This window comes from Antedon bifida, chromosome 7 (assembly GCF_963402885.1).
Source record: "Antedon bifida chromosome 7, ecAntBifi1.1, whole genome shotgun sequence".
NCBI classification, from domain to species: domain Eukaryota; kingdom Metazoa; phylum Echinodermata; class Crinoidea; order Comatulida; family Antedonidae; genus Antedon; species Antedon bifida.
The window spans coordinates 4,543,446-4,563,250 of record NC_136232.1 but is presented as its reverse complement, the minus strand read 5'-3'; the positions used below and the strand labels follow the sequence as shown (position 1 = coordinate 4,563,250).

General features: G+C 32.1%; 2 protein-coding genes across 3 annotated transcripts in view; one reads left to right on the top strand and one right to left on the bottom strand.

Moving 5' to 3' along the window:
• Positions 1 to 1,352: 1,352 nt before the first annotated feature.
• Positions 1,353 to 7,922, bottom strand: LOC144848717 (E3 ubiquitin-protein ligase SIAH1). 2 transcript variants are annotated; one of them, XR_013613908.1, is made up of 6 exons: positions 7,878 to 7,922; positions 6,900 to 7,111; positions 6,386 to 6,625; positions 5,701 to 5,893; positions 4,599 to 5,332; positions 1,353 to 4,393 (listed from the first exon to the last, which is right to left on the bottom strand). XR_013613908.1 is itself a non-coding variant. In XM_078705576.1 (5 exons), the coding sequence occupies exons 2-5, from the start codon at positions 7,099 to 7,101 to the stop codon at positions 5,155 to 5,157; spliced, it is 813 nt and encodes a 270-aa protein (XP_078561702.1). In that variant the 5' UTR covers positions 7,102 to 7,111; positions 7,878 to 7,922; the 3' UTR covers positions 1,353 to 5,154. The 2 variants fall into 2 exon arrangements, 1 of the variants encoding a protein (XP_078561702.1); XM_078705576.1 differs by having other exon boundaries at positions 1,353 to 5,332.
• A 394-nt stretch (positions 7,923 to 8,316) lies between these two features.
• LOC144848703 (uncharacterized) overlaps positions 8,317 to 19,805 on the top strand; it is a 28,313-nt gene continuing 16,824 nt past the window's right edge. The window contains exons 1-2 of the mRNA XM_078705559.1: positions 8,317 to 8,404; positions 8,508 to 8,592. The gene's annotated coding sequence lies outside the window, so the exon portion shown is untranslated. The remainder of the gene's footprint in view (positions 8,405 to 8,507; positions 8,593 to 19,805) is intronic.

Here is a 19,805-nt window from a genome sequence, read left to right as displayed (position 1 = left end):
GTGCAATATTACACTACTCGTGTAGCATAAATCCGTTGTGCATCATGTGCGATGGATTTAAGGCACGACGACGTACCTGTTCAAATAATATCTTGTCATGTAAATGTAAAATATGATCTACTATTTTGTCCTCAGTCATGAAATTCAGATTAGATCCACTTACGTGTCAGTCACATTTAAGTGGCAACACAACGGGAGACGATCTCCTACTCTTTTTGAATAGTGTACGGTACGTTCTTTATCGTGCACATACACATGTCATATATAAGTTAAGATTGGTTTCCTGTCGATGTAAAAATTCCAGTTTTGTTACGACATCGATTTATCGTATTTTCGACAGGAAACCGATTCCGACCGAAATCGATGTATGTTATGTGTTTGAGACGATTTTTACCGATTTTACAGAAAATCGGGATGTTTTGACGGGACCAGCGGCTTCACGTCCCATTGGAAGAACGAACGAGGCAATGACAGTTAAGCATATTATGGCACAAACTGCTTGAAGGGTTTCAAATGGTATAGTCCGATTCCATTACGCAATATATTCTCTACTGAATAACGATCCTTTTCGTTATTACACGACTGCTCCGAGTCCATAGTTTACAAAGTTACAAAACTGCAAATAAGAAGTTTAAACTGGTTTCATGTTATGCCATTTACTTTTAATAACCATCATATTATTATAAACAGTTCGAGTTCATTGAATGTCTATATGAATATAATCAATACAAACATAGGCCTACTAAGAAAAGTAAAAGTACGGCTCGTTCCCAACGCCAACAAGCACAACATAATTGGTTATAGGAGGCCTACATTCGAATACAATAATAAATGTCATGTTAACACAATACTGTAAATATTATAATTGGCTGGTGTCTGTACCCATGAAATATAGGCTACAACGCATGGTATAGCAATAAATAAAACAGTTTATAATAATACTTTTTTAATTAAGTAATAAGTGGAATTTAATTTATCTTTGCCAATGACGGTAGTCGAATTTACAGTTTTTTGTTACCGATATTGTATACTTTTTACAGCAAAATTTATTATATAATATGGTTAATTTGCCTAGCCCATGTAGAGCACGTGTACTGCTATATTACGTAATAACTCATGACGCATGTGGAAATTTGGCTCCAAATCTCAGAAAATCAAAATAGTGATAATTTAATTTGGGTTAACATATACTTATTTACAACAATACAAAATGTAAAAAACAGAAATGTAAAAAGTAAATAAATTTTCTGGAATTTTCAAAACCTATTTGATAAAACTATTTTATAAATTAAATATCTTAATACAATAAATTTTTATTTGGGATGTTTTTTTTTCTTAATGTGAAAAATAAATACATTTAAGGACAATACAAGTACATAAGATGGTTCACCAAACCTCATAAATGAATATAGAATTAATAGAATTACGAAATCGAACAGAAGTATAAATCCAATGAAATAGACTTTTACTTAAAGACCCTAAAAATCAATGATCATTACAATTAAAGACCTAACAACTAACGACTCACCAAAAAACTGAAATTCCATTATCAAATACCCTAGACATACCAAATAAACTACTCAATAGATTAAAAGGGGTGCGGGAGGGGTGGACAGCCGGCCTAGCTTTCCTAAATTCCGAACATTGCAATGCAAAAGATAGGACATTAATTTAGTTTTGAAATTTTTAGACCCATTTCAAACTCCAGGATCCGCCAGTGTAAACGAAACCTACATTTACAGGCCTCTAAAATCAATAAGATTGTAGTTGTGATGATGATGATGAGTTGACCGCGACTCTTGCATGACACATTTTATTTTTAAAAAAATTTTTAATAAAATAAAAACCGGTCCTAAAAAATTGTCGTTAATTAGAGGAAGGAGGTAGTCCAATGCTTATTAATTAACAAACCACAAGTTATAAACTAAAGTTATTAATCATATTCATATTGATAGTTCTTATCGTTAACTGCTAGACGGTTTGATACCAACATGCATTGTTCACAATGATTTGAGATATTACAGATAAATCATATCTGTAAACTTTAGCATGCATTTCATAAGGTATTACTGTATAATGATACATAGTATTAGTATTTAATATAAAACAGTAGACCTTCAGTTTGACATGGACGAAAAAAACGTTAAACGTATCGTGGTATAATTGCAACCAGCAAATTTCTTTATAAACTCATGTGAAATTTCATTTTTCGGTTCTAGCTCTTTTAAAAATGTATTGTCCCCAAAATATGACAAATGAAGATTAATAAAATCAGACTTTGAATAGGCCATTTTTGTAGTTTTAGCACAGAAAAAAAAACTAAACAAATAAGTTTGTCACTTATAAAATGACAAAATAAACGGTTAAATTCTCTTGATTTAAGTTACAGATTTTTCAGGTAAATGATTTTTTTTCCATCCAATTTTTGATCAAAGTGAATAACTATTATACGACATTAAAATGGCAAATTCATCAAAAACGTTTAAAACATTATTTTTTTCAGGGGGACAACATACCTATCTTTAGACAAAGTGTATGCAGTTGTTATTCTAGGCTATTGTACATAAACCTTAGCTCATATTAAAAATTTCTACATGGGTCCCGGTTCTATGCTACCTATCTTATGTATTACATTTTTCATGTGAAATTATTAATATGTAATAATACTGTAACAACACATTATAACCACAAAGTATGGTACTGCACTATCAACTCTATGTACAATACATGACAAACAGGCCATCGTGATAGCATTCAACATTTCGATATAATCATAATCATAATCCTATCTCGATGGTGTGTGTATTTATAGTATGGTACTGTACATAACCCATACTAGTTTGAATGGCAAAACTGTTTAGAACCTTACATTAGTTTTCCCAAGTTGCAAGCAAGTATTAAGGGCTTGTATCTTCAGATAGATAATAACTGCTTAAATACTATAGTGCGTGAACAAATCTCATCCATTTTTACCTCCAGAGAAACTGGATATATTTCAAATAACGAAATTTAAAAATCAATGATCAATAAATCCCATCTGGTTTTTGTTGCGCAACAGTTATTTGATTGATCTTTGAGGTAAAGTAACAGGTATACCAGTGATTTGAGGCGTTATTTCAGTTCTGTTTTTGATATAAAAAGATATTAACTCAACTGGTTACAGTAAATCCCATTGTCATTTGGAAATCCCTTTCCAGGAGACACCTCCCCATCAAACAAGGGTAAACATATGTTTTAACACTACAGCCAATCCCTATTCATGGAACACCCCTAACTGCACGTACACCTTGTTGGGTCATGAAGGTACTGTAATATAGGCTATATGATATTCAGCAGAAACACAACCTAAAATTAAGTATTATTAATGATTAAACATTGTGCTAATATCTACTTAGTAGGCCTAAGAAGTGTATGCCAGTGTAAAGCACCAGCTTTTGTGGAAAAGGTTGGCTGTAATGTAAGGTCATACAAATAAGGTAGTAGGCTAATCTCTTCATTTCAGCAGTTCAATCATGCCTAGGTTCTAAATGTTGATTCGTAAAAAGAAAAGCATTTTGTCATATCTGTAATTGAGCTGGCAAAAAAAATACGAAATGCCTGCAGATAATAACTTTAAATTCACGTATTGTTTTGTAACCAAAAACATACTGTATCTAAAAAGGTAGATTCCATTATAAAATTAGGGATTCAAATTTTTTTCCGGTGGTTGTTTCTTTTTCCGTAAAGATACAAATTATATATAAAATTGGAAATGCCGTTTCTCAGGGACAATAAACAGAATTAACATTTCTACTTTACAACACTTTTTTCAGGATTGTCTTCCAATCCCAAAGTATGACTACGTTTTTAATTTTTTGTTAAATAATAACAGAATTTTTTCTATAATTAGACCCATGTTCTATAACAAACACTATTTAACGTCTTATTTGCATGTGCTGAAATAATAACTTCATACAACACATACAATAACGTTGAGGAGAAAATATCATTATTTAAAAACCCATAAACTTCACAAAGCCCCCAAAAATTGTACAAAAAAAATTCATTTCGCTCTTAATATAATACTATATACAACAATATACTTACAAGTTGTGAAGAGAATTTGTAATAATATTTTACCCCAATGTACATTAGTGGCTGACTGTAGTCTTTATAAGCTGTGAACTAGGCTTAATCATTCCATAATAACCGAATTAATTTGTGGGCTTACGTAGGCTTGAATCAAGATCTATTTCCTGTAGTAGGTATAGGCTGAACCTATTGCTGAAACTGGGTGCAGCTGGCCACTAGTTATGTTATTGTAAGCTTTCCTCTTTTTTGCTTTGTAAGTAGGCTGACCTACACAGACTACCAGGTAGGTAGGCTGACCTAAGGCAACTACTGGGTAGGTAGGCTGACCTAAGGCAACTACTGGGTAAGTAGGTTTACTTACTGACTACTGGGTAGGTAGGTTTACCTTCTGATTACTGGGTAGGTAGGTTTACCTACTGACTACTGGGTAGGTAGGTTTACCTACTGACTACTAGGCAGGTAGGTTGACCTAAGGCAACTACTGGATAAGTTGGATGACCTAACAACTACTGGGTAGGTAGGCTGACCTATATCATATTTTGTAGGTAAGCCAATACATATATTGTATAGTCTTAATCATATATTAGGTAGGTAGGCTTTGATTTTGATTCTGAAATTATGCATGCATATATATCTATATACACTCTTACTGTGTTTTATTGTATGTCTCAGCTTGGTGTAGAATTGAACAATATCATAAACCGAAATGCAGTATGCAATAGCAGCTTATCCGCAACCTTGCAAAAGCATGTTATTGCGCCTTCCAGTGCTGGGCCACAGTAACATATTTGCAAGCGTTTGCCCTGAGCCTAGCTCTACTTTTCAGGCCTCGCTAACTAGACCACTGCGCAAGTTAACTTGCCTACATAACATTGTGCTGCTGTTAAACAGTACACGCCCAAAACATGCCTAGACAACCAGGCACCAAGCTGGCTAGTCTATACAAGTTTTTCCTACACATTGGCTAGTACTGGGTCAATACCACTTTGACTGCTTGACAAACACAACTACTTTAGTGTGTGCCAGCCCTTATTATAAACTTGAATCTAAAGAAAATATAAATAAATTATACAAATAAATTAATCAGCACATGGAAATAGTCACATTGATACCAAGGTTTCCATTTTCAGCAAAGAGTTGAGCGATGCTTGAATCAAACACTAAGCAGTCACTGTTCATTATGGCTGCTTGAACTCCTTCGTGGATGGATCGAGGCGTGGCCTCCCACGATAATCGTCTACGATGACCATTTAATTCCAATCTAAGAGATGTAGAAAAGCAAAATGTTATCATGTTTGCAATTCAAATTGAAGAACAATGTTTTGCATGACAAATAAGGGATTTCTATTATAATGATAAACCCATTTTTTGTAGCACTGACACAAAAAACAGATTACATTTAGACTTACGAGTGAAACAGTTTTCACTTTCTTGAGTATAATCCCACTCTCTAACTTAGACTAAATATGGGCATAAGAATTAATCCACCCCTAATTTAAACCACATTTTCCACCCATAACCCCTGGTTCAATGCTTGGCCATATATAGTAATAAATAATGACAAGGAAAATGTTAATGATGATGCAGATATAACAAATAATATGCCATCATATCATTAACTACTACTACCTGTATGCAAAACTCTCTGCCTGTTTTCTTGATCCTATCAGTTGAACTATTGCAAAGAACTGCTGGAGACCATCATACTTTTCTTGTTTTTCAAGCACTAGCATAAAATGATGACCAAAGCAGGATTGCATCATCACCCAATCAACTGCTCCTGGTAGATTGATATCTGTTGCTAAGAATACTATATCTTCGCCTAAGAAAAGAATATCACATATTTTATTCATATAATATAATGCATGAAGATATTTAGTAGGAGAGTAGGACAGTGTATAAGTGGAATCATATATTTATTTATTTCTTATTCATGCTGGTTGACTTTCTTCAGAATGTTCTCACAGAGGGCCGAGAGTAAAGAACAGCGAGCAGCACACATCAGGAAATGATTTACTACTCTCTTTTAATAGTGTACCATGTTAATTATCGTGCACATGTACAATTTATGTACACAGGATCAATTGCTTCACATTCCATCTGAAAGATGAAACTATGAGAATATATTATCTTGCAAGATACTAAGTAAAATAGGCTCAAATAGATCAGATACCTCGCACAGTAATCTCAATTCAATTCTGGCGCACCTAATTTTTTTTTTTTTTCCATGAACATTGCATTAACTCAAACGGAATAACCCGTTCTTCATTATGCAATCACAAATTTCCCAATGATGATAATGGATGCTACCCACCTTGCAACGTTGTAATGCTTTTATGTGAATGCATAAGATGTGGCATAACTTGATCTAAAGATCCTTGCCACTTGCACGAAGCCCCTGGACACGGACAGGAATATGGCCGGAATTCACACGCTTCCTCATGGTCTGGCTTCTCAGTGTGTGGCATGGTTGCCAGGCAACCTGATGAAGCATATTTACATGGAAACATGACTGTTTGTGCAACTTTTTCCATTGCTAAATTTCGTATACTGCCTGCAAGAGTTCACAGAAAACTAGAGTTAATACATATTTGTACAATGGAAATTAAAAAATGCACATGAAACACAATTCTACACTAATAAAGTAAATCCAACTTACTAACAGTACCTATATCAATCATTATTATAATTTAAAAATAATCATGCACAATGTGATAATTTACAATGCAAGGTTAAAATTTATATATATTTATTTTTGGACGTTCCTGATTTGTTTTCACATTAGGTAGGGAGATGAAAAGGATATGGCTTTGCATCTTGTTGCTTACCTAAAGGTCCTCTACATGTTGGACAACAATTCAATTTTGGTCTGCAGGTGGAGCAGACAAGATGGCCGCTCTGACACTGTAAAATAGGTGGCAAGACATAATCGAAGCAGACTGGACATTCAAAGAGACTTGCAAGATCCTGGTTAGTGGTCGGTGTGTGGCTTCGAGCCTTAGCACTTGCCACAGCTTGTTGACGACTCATGGTTCATAACCTGTAAGCAACAAAAGTGGGGTTTTCTTATAGTTATACAGTAGAATGCTGTAGTATTAGTATGCAAGGTGATATAATCTCATACCATTATACTATTAGGCCTACAGTACTTCTACAGACAGTATATCATTTACCCCTCCATAATAATAAGCATCAGTCAATACATACTTTGTTACAACAAGCAAGATCACTGACACTAGTTTCTACTCTAGGCCTAATATACAGTAGACCTACAGCATACAGTAGTAATACTCTATTTAGTACTAGCTAGGCCGGCTAATGTGAAAAAAGGGACAACATATAATAGGCCCTAGGCCTAGGCCTATTTAAATATATAATTTCCTAGATTTTCAACTTTTTGCAGGAATATTGATACAATTAATTGTAACTTTATCATCACGTTTTACTAGACGTAAATCTAGGCCTAGGCCTAGGCTAGCCTAGGTCGGAAAGTCGGTTTGATTGAATTCTGAGTCATCCGCTATTATGCCTAGGCCGCAGGCAAATATGTTGTTGGGCGGGTCTATCGAAACTGATACGCGGCGGAGAAGACGTTCAACACGCATCAACTCTTCTGTTTTTGCTTGATCAGCCTTCCGTTCTGGGCTTGATGGTGTAAATTTACACCGTAGATTATTGGTTGTTAATGCATATTAAACACCCAAAATTACTCGAGTCCATTGGAGAATTATATCTCATTTATTTATATGATTACAATATCCTCTTAAAAATTAAACTAATACGAATTTAAAAGAATTATTTCTTACCTATTACACGATCATCAAGGTCTCCTGCTTGTTGTTATTTTCGCCCTATACGTAAAGTGTAGTAATAAATAACCAATGATATCATATGCTTTACATTGGACTGATCGAGTCGAACCACAGATATATCGTACTTTGTGAAATATTTGTGATAAACGATCCGCGAAAACAGCCAGTTGAGGAAAAAAGACGTCATAGAACTTACCATTTGAATAGAAGATGTATCAATTATAAAATGAACTATTATATTTGTTTGTTTTCTCATTATTTGCTATGTGTTTTAAATCACTAGTAATACAAAAATTTAGTTTTATTTTATTTTAATTATCATACTCAATGAATAGTTGATTGTAAGTTTATCTGGCATTATGGCATAACATAAATAAACATTTGAACCCTCAATTGTAATGGTATAACCTAATTTTACTTCGTCAACCAGATACTGAGTACTCCATGAGTGGTTACGGAGTGTCAAGAAAAAAATACGAATTAACAGTGTTTGTTGTTTTAAGGGTCGTGGAAACCGCCAGGTGAGATGGGTTGTTGTATATTTACTATACATACGGTTTAATTGAAATACACGTTTATTTATTGTTCCATGTTTGTGTGTACATTTTTCATTTGTCTTTTTAGGACTGTAGTAGTCGGGCCTGTTCATCGAAGATGTCTTGAAGACGACGTTCACTTGGTAATGAAGACGCGGTTTCTCTGTTGACATGTGAGTGCGTACTTATAAAAATGATAACCTATATATTACGTCGACGTAAGAAGGTATTAGATAACATTTTAATTTAATAATATAGACGATTATATACATCGATCAATGTATTTGAAAATACACTAAAAACTGTAGGTAGGCCTCTATTGTGTTCATCTATTATTTAATTTTATTCAAACAAACATCTTCAATCCTGGTTAACTCTCCAAGATTTGAAATTGAAAATTATGAAATTATTAGTTTTTATATCTATTTTTGAAAAATTCTGAATCCCACCCTGGATTGTTCATTTATCATGTACAACAATGAGCCAGTATACTGTATATATTAATGGACTGTTTTTATGGTAATATAACAAGTATATGCCACTTTCCACTGTATGGGGTCTAGTTAAAACAATATAAAAAATCCAGTGCGAATAGTGTTCAAATTTCTACACACATTATCTTGTCACAACAAAATGTAATGGAATGATACTGTGCAGTGAATATTCCTGTATTCAATTCAATCTTTTATTTCAGAATCTCTGGTCCATAGAAAATTCATTCATTCATTTTTTATTTCAGAATACCATGATGACATATATCCATTTTAGCACAAAAAAAAGACCTTAATCTAAGAACTCATAGTACAAAAACAAAAATATATATATATAAAGTCAATGCAACAAGGCATTCCACTGTATGTGTATTCTTGACACATTAAGAACGTGGCGATTATGAGTGAACATCCTCCATGGAGTGACTAAGTATGTAAATGGGGGAATACTCTGTAACTTGCAGCCTACTGGGCTGAATTGGGCACAGGTGTGGACGACACATACCACAACTTTCTAAGGGTCCCTTCTTGTCGAGTGCTGCCACCAAACGGCGCCCATTCATCTGTCGACAATGACAGGGGCTGAATGGACCAGTACGCCGGGGTAACCCCCTACTCTTCTGAAAGATGTACTGGGTTCTTTAAAGTACACATGAGCCAGATGTGTACACTGGACCTTCAGTTTTAAGTCCTTATCCGAGAAAACTATGAAATAATCCTCCATGGTAAAAGATGCACTCTTATGAAAGCATGGAGTTATCCATGATGAAAGAGGGTCTGTTTCTTCTGCATAGCACCGAATAAACCATTTATTTCAAAATAAATTTAAAATATAATTTTTATAATCGACTGCATTTCTGCTCTCAATTTTTGCTCCTAAATAACCGTTCAAATCAGTGGGTGGTCATCGACGGAAATCGTTAGCATTACCCAAAATGCAATGTGCACTGGCGGTCAATTCAAACGTTACAGCAGTGTAGTTGTCACTAGGTCAGCTGCTGTCAATCCGAGCGTTGCAGCTAAAAGTTGCACAGAAATAACCAGTTAAATGGCGTTCTAACACCGAATCGATTGGGTGTTTTTAACCATTTTTTTCAGGCTGCCACCGGTTATTGAAAATTTGTCCTGTTTCTGCTCCCAAGAAATTAGGGTTAATTTATTAAGTTATTTTTTTGCAGAAAAAACAGAACCAGAGAATCCAATGATGATCATTTGGTTCTTTAAAGTACACATGAGCCAGATGTGTACACTGGACCTTCAGTTTTAAGTCCTTATCCGAGAAAACTATGAAATAATCCTCCATGGTAAAAGATGCACTCTTATGAAAGCATGGAGTTATCCATGATGAAAGAGGGTCTGTTTCTTCTGTGTAGCACCGAATAAACCATTTATTTCAAAATAAATTTAAAATATAATTTTTATAATCGACTGCATTTCTGCTCTCAATTTTTGCTCCTAGGTCAGTCAGAAATAACCAGTTAAATGGCGTTCTAAGACCGAATCGATTGGGTGTTTTTAACCATTTTTTTCAGGCTGCCACCGGTTATTGAAAATTTGTCCTGTTTCTGCTCCCAAGAAATTAGGGTTAATTTATTAAGTTATTTTTTTGCAGAAAAAACAGAACCAGAGAATCCAATGATGATCATTTGGTTTTGTACTCTTTATTTTTTGCAGTGATCCATAAATATTGAGATTATAACTGAGTATATTCATATGCAAATATTATCAATATAGAAAACTTAAGTTCATTAAAATACAATTTAATAAATGAGTTCAAAAAGATATTATTTCATCTGGACTTTCACAGCATTGCCCTTCATCTAGGGTACTACAGTATTAATAATGTACCCTGGTAAAACAATTTACTTAATATCTTAATATTGAATTCATTAGATATTACCTTGGTTTTCCTATTGACATAATTAATTACACAGCCAAATACTAACTATAATTGCCTGGAAATTATAATTCTGAGATAATGACTACATCAATTTGCGTGAGTGTACGGTATGGCCTACACAAATCTCTTATCGTAATTGACAAATTTGAAGACCAGTTTCCATAGCAATCATTCTATTATTCCTAAAATTTATCTTCCAATATTTATTATCTTAAAATGCAATGCAAAACAAAATCAACACCGTTATATTATGTAAGATCATTTTCGTACAAAAAAATGTGATGTTATATGGACATGATGATGTCATATCACTACCATATTTGGGAATATCATTACCATATTTGGGACATCACACTTTTGTTGTCAAACTAGTTTGAATGTCAGTGTAGACAGAGCTTAAGATTATAATTTTCATAACATACTCATATTTCGTATGGTTTTTTTGTTTGTGACCTTGTTAAAATTACTATAGCCATGCTAAAAGGTATAGAACTTATCACAGAGCTGTCAAGATTAATATTTATTTAACACACAAACAATTGTCCTTGGACACACACTGGAGGGACATTGACAATTAATACATACACACTAGTCACAATTACCCAAGTACTTGAACCATGACTTTAATAATACTCTGCAATTAATGTCACTAATGTGACTTTTATTGTAATTGAACACTCTCCAGATTGTCACAGCCTGTTTATTAATGTCTTCTAGGATTTGACTGTTTTTGGAAAATAAAATTTAAATGATCATGATTTTGATTTTATAGAAAAACCACATTGGTTTTTCTGTAACAGTTTTTGGAGCCAGGAGGGTACTGTTCCACTCAACAGAAACGGCTTTCTAGAAAGAAAACAATTCTCTCTCTCGTTTTTTAACCCTGCAAAAACCTGATCCTATACTAGAATAGTAAGACCGTAAACATAAAAAGAATACATCTGACTTAACTGTTAGATAGATCCTAACATAACAAATATTAATTTGAGTGATATTAATAATTAAATTTATCATAAATGTTGATTCAAATATAATTTTCGATTTATAATATTTGTTTGTCAGAGTTTAGACTACTTGTTTTCAATGGTTGTTAACTTAAGGTTTTCACTTATGACCATAACGAAAAACAACTGCTAAACATTGATTAAATATATTTTTTGTGAATAAATAAAGATTTTACAACTACAATACAGTTACTGTATTAAATAATAGTAGTTGGAAATGTAAATACACAAAGTGATGGTAAATAATATTAAGTATCATAGTGAGGTAAAGATATATAGCGCCCTCTCTAGATACAAAGAATATAATTATGCATAAAATATTCAATGCATATTATCTTGATGGACAATGCAACTATTAATTTAATATCTTAGAAATAATGCTCATCTCTCGGCTTGAAATTACCACTGCATTAGACATTAGTCAACAATATACAATTATCTGCCTTGTTAAATTTATATTTATTTTATTGATTTAAGCTACAATGCATTGATTGAGTCAGACACGCTGTTCTTCGTCATTTCATCATGCGTTGTGCATTTGAAATCCAGCTGCAACGAGAGTCGCGGATTGAGAGGCATATAATTAACCACACCCCAGTAGTAATTATATGTAGGCTTTTCTATGGCAAGCAAAGATATACTATACTGTACTGTAAACAGATGAAACAGATACTCAAAGCAGTTTAACATGTTTTGATATTCATTGTATTCTAAATATAGATGGAATACTTTATGGAATACCTGATAAACAAATGAAAACATAATAATAAACATGATAATAATAATAATAATGATATTTTTATACCATTATGATAAATAAGAATATTGTAATCAAACCAGTTTATATATTTATATTTGTTGTTTTTATAACATAAAATATTTCAGACTTGCATTGAAAAAGTATTAATACTATCCGAAAGATAGCATAATTCCCTTTCTCATTCTGGCTGTTTAACTTGATTTACCTTTTCGCTTTGGATGAAAAATGAATGAAAAATATAGATATATAAAAAAAGGATAATAAAATGCTGTTATTCTGCATTATTCACCTACTGTACCAGTAATTTTTTTTTAAATACCAGTATACATAACTTTTATATAAGTCAATGTTTTATTGTCAACTTATGACCTCAGAAAAATGGATAATGTTACATAATAATTCAGGTACTGGATTCACGAACTCCTATTGAATCAAAACCTGGTTTCTACCCAATATGGCTGGCAGATCAATCAACCAGACACACCTTGCATTTTGAATAATAATAACTTTATCTAAAAATTGGTAAACTTGAATATTGGCTAAATTGATTAAAGCATGAGGTAATTTTTTATAAAATATGATAAATTAATTGGTGGCCATTGGATATTGTGCATTTTCTGATCGTCTGTCACTTAGTTCGCCGTCTAGTAATTATTTATCGTATCCAGAATTGTGACTGAAAATGTGCGTGCATGAGAAGAATCTAGTTGTAACGCATCTTTCCCTCTCATAGAAACTCAAACAATGAGGGGAAAAGGTAATGGTTTTATGAAAGTGTAATACGTTCTAAAACTGTTATACATTCTTAGAACTCAAGCCATAATAAGTCTCATACCTGTGGTTTTGATATTGCTAACCTTTAAATTTCTATTAATAATCCTGGTTTAACCATCCCATTAACTACGACATATTATTATTAACTGAATATTTGCATAATAATTAGACATGACAACTGGGTAATTTCATCCATCGAATTGCATAAATTACTGTAAGTAGATAGATAGATACTGAAATTAAATCTTCCCACATACTTTTGAGTGTCCTTTTCTGTAAATGTTAAAAAGCATTGGGATATATCGTAGTGTGGGCAGGACTACAGTCTGGTTCAATATCTCAAAGCAAAGCAATCCTCCATAAAAGATCTATGTAATTGTTCATTTTTTAACTGTATTATATGCATGTCAGTCGTCTGCATGTGAACAATTTGGCCCTACACTAACTAAATCCTCATTATTCAAGAAATAAAGGTTGGTGATAAATAATTAAAATCTGGCAATATTTTCATTCTCTTCTGTCTATTTCACAGAACGTCACTTTTCGTAACGTGATTTATTTATTAGGTATATATAAGGCTGGGTCTATCAGTCAAACTAGCTAGCCTACCATGTACAGTACAGTTCTTTTGACCTGTTGACCTTAGGTTGATGAGACATGTTTGCGCATACAATTAAAGTATATGGAAATGAAAGTTTACAAAACACCGTTCAAAAGTGTCTTTCAAATTAAAGATTTTCTATAAACCATTGAGGTTTGTATGTATAAACATGAGTTATCATGGCACTCTCAATATATTGGAAAAAAAATGGTCTGATACATTTTCTAATAAAAAAAAAAATTGAGCTGACACTAGCTTAGTGTTTTGATTGCCTACACTCCCAAAGTCATGGTAATTGGCGATTTAATTATCTATGTGGGTGTACACCTTCCCCTTCTTCTTAATCTATCTGATGCCCTTAAATGACATTTCCAATTTAGGGTATTGTATTATGAACCTAAAATGCCAAATTCACCCACCAGACATGAATCCAGCAGGTAGTGCCTTAGAGGAAGCACTTCCCCTTTTAACAGCTAAAATGAAATTATGAACTACATTTGAACTTTTTTTTACTAATATTAAAAAATATACGTTTTCAGCGCTTACCCATATAAGAAATTACCTGCCCCCCGCCCCCCAAATCATCTATTTATGCAAAGACTTTCATAGGTGGATCAAGACAAAAACCTGATTAAAAATGTGTTAGGGGAGGCTTGAGGGAGACTAATTATGGTCTTCTTCCTATTGAATTGTACATTGACTCAAAACTGCCATGGGCAATATGGGGATATTGCTAATAGTGTCCATGATTTAAATTTTTCAAAATATTTCTCACCTCAATTGAACAGTACCTTGCTGTTGTTAGTATTAGTGAGCAACAAAGAATCAGATATTCCCCAATGGTGTAAAAAAATCATTACTAATAAAATATTAATATATGTTTTGATAGAAATATGCATCTGTCATTATGACTTTTGTATGAATTATAATTTTGGATTATTATTTATGTCTCAGTGGATATGGAAATAAGATCATGTCATTTTGAGGGTTTGTGGTTGTAGGCCTACATATTTATTTTCATTTTTTGTTTGTCATTCTTAGAGGTCATTATTAAGGTCTTTTTTAACTGTCCCAGTTGATCCATTGGCTTGATGGATCAGTATATTACTGTATGTTCAATTTTAATGGCCATTATTTTTTAAAATTGTTTAAACTACTTTATATTAGGCATTTTCTGTGAAGAAATACTGACCAAAGTAACATTTTACTGGCCCGTCATGACTTTTACTGCCCACCATTGGTCATGGATACAAAAATGATGCTGGTTCTGTTATTAATAAATTAGATTATGAATAAATGGATTTGAGAGATATTCGTTAGTATAATAAGATTCATAATAGTAAATGTATTATATGGCCCTGTGGATTAATGATAGTAAACAGTGTAATACTTACCTCTGAATTCTCTTATTTTCTTATGCGTTTTTATGGGGTTTTTTTCCATGGATTTAATTCATCAGTACCTATTGTTATAAAATGTAATCTCAGTTTTAATGCATTATATTAGTTCATCAGAAAACGTCAATATCACATTTGTACACAGAAGAATTTCTTGTTTAACTTTGTCAAGCGCCTCTGAACATTACTTTATGGATACCAGCATTATATAAGTCTGATTGATTGATATTAATATTACTGTATGAAAATTTATAAAATGTATTTAGCGAGAGATTGCAAGTTTGATTCCAACCTGACATATATTTGTTTCTATTTGTTTATGCCTTTCAATTGCTATCTAAACATTAGCGTTCCCTGTTTAAAGGTATTCAATTGATTTTAAACATATGTTACACACTTTTGAAGATGTGATTGCTATCACATTAAAAGCCATGTTAAACTAACATTTATACTACATCAACAGACATAAATCTTGTTACACTGACACACAAGATCATAGCAATATGAATGAGTTTAGGGGTAAATAGAAGGATCTTAACAGGGGTACAGGCTGGTGGAATCAAACGTATGCAACGTAGCAACAAATTACAGTAGTTACCTGCTAGTTCAAATTAAAGCACTATTGATTGAATTTATTCAGTTCATACAAAAAATACATTATTTTAAAATGGTACAGAAAACATACAAATACATCACATTTAAAATAAACAACACCAGAAATATATATTAAAAAAAACAGATGACGTCAAGCAAGGGAAACAGAACAAAATGAACCAAGGATAATTAGATAAAGTTTCACATTTTCAGTGTAACTTATTTCCATCTAAATCCTTACGTACATTTAACTGAGACAAAATTTAGACATCATTAATTATAGTTATTTTAGCAATATAATAAATGCAATTATTTTAAGTAAAAATACATATAAGAACATTTTGATATTGTGTATTACATAAGTTATTTTTCGGACGGTAGATGTGAAGGGGATTGTAATTTTTACAGACCGGGACGATTGTGGAAAGTGGATAGAATAGATGTTCCACTCATCATTTATTCGTAATATCAATACAACTTTAAAATGAAAAGTACTAGGATGGGCAGCTTATTAACAAAATACATTACTGTAGCTCAAATGAAATCTACCATCCCGAAAATGAAAGCAAATGTCTTGTCCTATTTCAATAATCAATTTTCAAAATCTCTACCCTCCCAACAGCCCCTCCTGTACAGAACAGATGACCATCTAATCTATCTATATTCATGACATTCCAGAACTGTCAAAATTTTTTAAAATATTTACATTACCAGGAGAATTGGCAAATTTGTATTTTCTAGGTAAGCTAATTCTCCAGGGGTCTGACTATAGAAAAGCAGTTTGAGTCTTAAGGCCAATTCATCCAAGATTTAATTTGGTTTAAAAAACATTTCTGAGATTTAATTGAACAGGATATTAAAACCTTAGGAATTATATTAGTTTCTTTACTGAAAATATCATATCTTACGAAAAATATATCCGTTACTTTTTCTACCTTTTGATTTTTTTTTAAACCATAAATAATATACATATATCATTTTTATATTGATAATTCTCCTAAACATAATCTGTTATTATCAAACCATAGGGTCTAATGACTTCATTAATGGAATATTATACTACACTCCATATAATATATATTTTTTTTATATCCGAAATCAAACTACTGAAAAAGACAATGATGTGAGTATCAGTGGCTGAATCTCAATGGAGTTACAATATTTTAATATTAAGCATATTCTAAATCAAAATGATAAAGTAAAACAGCCATAAATAAATTGCATAACTTTCTGGCAATACTAGCCCTTCCTCAGTAAAAGTTTTTAAATTTGTTTTTAACCATACATTATGGTAATCATTTTTTGTACCTTTTGGTTTTTTTTATTACCATACACTGACTTGAATAAATTGAATACAGATATACATATGTATCATTGATAGGAACTAGACATAATTTGTTATTAAACTATAGTGATAGCGACATCAGTAACTCAAAACTACAGTACATACAATATATGTATAATTTATATTAATGTGAAATATTACTAGATATAATTTAGTCTGTGTTGGTGATGTTTAATCACATCCCAACTGAGCATGCTTACAATGGAATATCGTGCCAATAGAATAAGATTACATTTTGAATAATAAACAATGGTTTACTTAATTCCAAGTACCTACATACTAGTGTTTTCTCAAATTTCAAAATATTAACATTTTAATATTACTTCATATTGTTAGGAAAGGTTTGAAATGTCAAATAGATTAAATTAACTATTCCGCTATTGAATTTGTAATATATGAGGTGTTTTTTCATTGTTATTGCACCACTTCAAAAGGCCATTCCCATCTTGATGTATCGATTAGATTGTACAGAAAACATTTTTTTTGTCATTCTTTCCCTGGAGTAAGTATTAAATTTGAAATATATCAAACTAAATTAGGTTTTTTTTCTAACACTACATTAGTTAGTACACTTGAGATGATTTTCAAAATGATTGTAATTCAAAAATTTCATTGGAACATCTCCTTTAGGACACCTGTATTCATGGGACGCATTCATAAACAAGGAGCAATATATGTTCTAAAAATTGTCTAAAAATTCTGTGAACAAAATGTAGGATAGGCTACAAAAGAACCACGCATAGTACTGAAAAAGTCTAACATGCCCATTCACAAAGTGATATGATAATTTTAAGGATGTATTTTCAATACCACGAAAATTGGATAACATTGTTTTTAGTCGCGTGGATGCGACTCTATAGTTCACTATGTCGGTCGGTCGGTCGGTCTGTCTCTCGGTCTGTCTGTCGGTCTGTCTGTCAGTCCGGTATCACTATGCATTGTAGCACGCGACTTAATGGCTGTTGGCCTTGTTTACTTTAAATATAATTTATGTCTAACTCAAATTATTAAGGAATTACCAATATGTTAAATAATACAGTTTGTTACTATATTTAATCCCTTTATGGCCCTATATAATTAGCAAGCAAAACATTTTTTTTTCAAAGTTTTACAACTTGCCCAGAATTTAACAGGTTAGAATCTGAAATAAATTGTCAATTGATTACTTTTATTCAAACATTTCATAGAGTGAACATTATTTTATTTTTACTGAATTGTGACCTTACAGAGAATATATCATGTGATTATGAATGATGTATGTTGAACATGGGAAGCTTGTTTACACAAAAAGCAATGTTAAAGATGCCAATAGGGAGTACTGTTATTCCTCTTTAATGATGTGTGAACTAGACTAAATTTGTCTTTCTTGGAAAAGATTTTTAAGTGGTAAAAACAAACAGGTTTTGCCAGCAAGATTTTTGGATAAATTTACTCCATCCAACTGGTATAAACAATGTTACTGTGACGATTATACAAAGATTTGACTAGGTCCAGAAACAGTCTAATAAAAGCTGGAATTGGAACCCTTTCTTCACACATAGTTCATAATTATTATTATTTATTCAGGCAAAAGATACATTTTACAAAATAAAATACAAATCTCAATGGGAAAAGAAAATTGACGAAGTTAAAATTTATTTTTCATTGAAAAAAAAAAATTGGAGAAAGATTGAATTCAACAAATATTACAATGTTAGAAACGTAAACACACAATGATATTTATAAAAACATTACATGTATGATATATATGAAACATTGTTAATGTGCTTTAAATGTACATTATACATCATTCTCTTTATGGCTCCATTTATGTGCTATATACAGAACAATACACATCCGGATAATACCATTATGCAACTAGGTGTGAAAAAGCATGTCAGTAATATTGATAAAATACCATTAGTGTTATCATGCCCTATGGTTCTGATTTGAAATGCTGTATATAAACCCCAATAAATAGTTAATTAGACCTGGATATTTTTAGAGCATATTAATATAATTTGTTCATTTATATGCATAGTGTGGTTTTAAATGTTTGTTTCAAAAGATACTATGAAAGAGATTTTTATGATATGTTTTAATGCCTAATACAGGAACTTCATAGTGTCAAATAACTATACTCATTGCAACCAGCGATGATGAAAACACTTAAAGACTTAAATAAAATACAATACTAAGTATTTAAGGGAAATGTCTCACTGTGATTTGTGAATAGCCACTGGTCACATATTTCATTTTATTTAACATATGTAATTACTACAGTATGTAAATTCGGCCCAATTATGGATGTACGGAAATAGATACTACAAATAAATTTCAAAAAACTATGCAAAAATATGATTCTGTTCCAGTAATATAAATGTTATATGATAATTATAGTCAAATCAATGAGACCCCCAGACCACAAAAAGCCCTCAACTTTTCCTCAAACTTAACAAGAGTCAATTGAACACGAGCAAAATGATAATGAGGATGTGGCCAGTCGTAAAATCTATCGTTTTCATGACATGAAACGCAGTT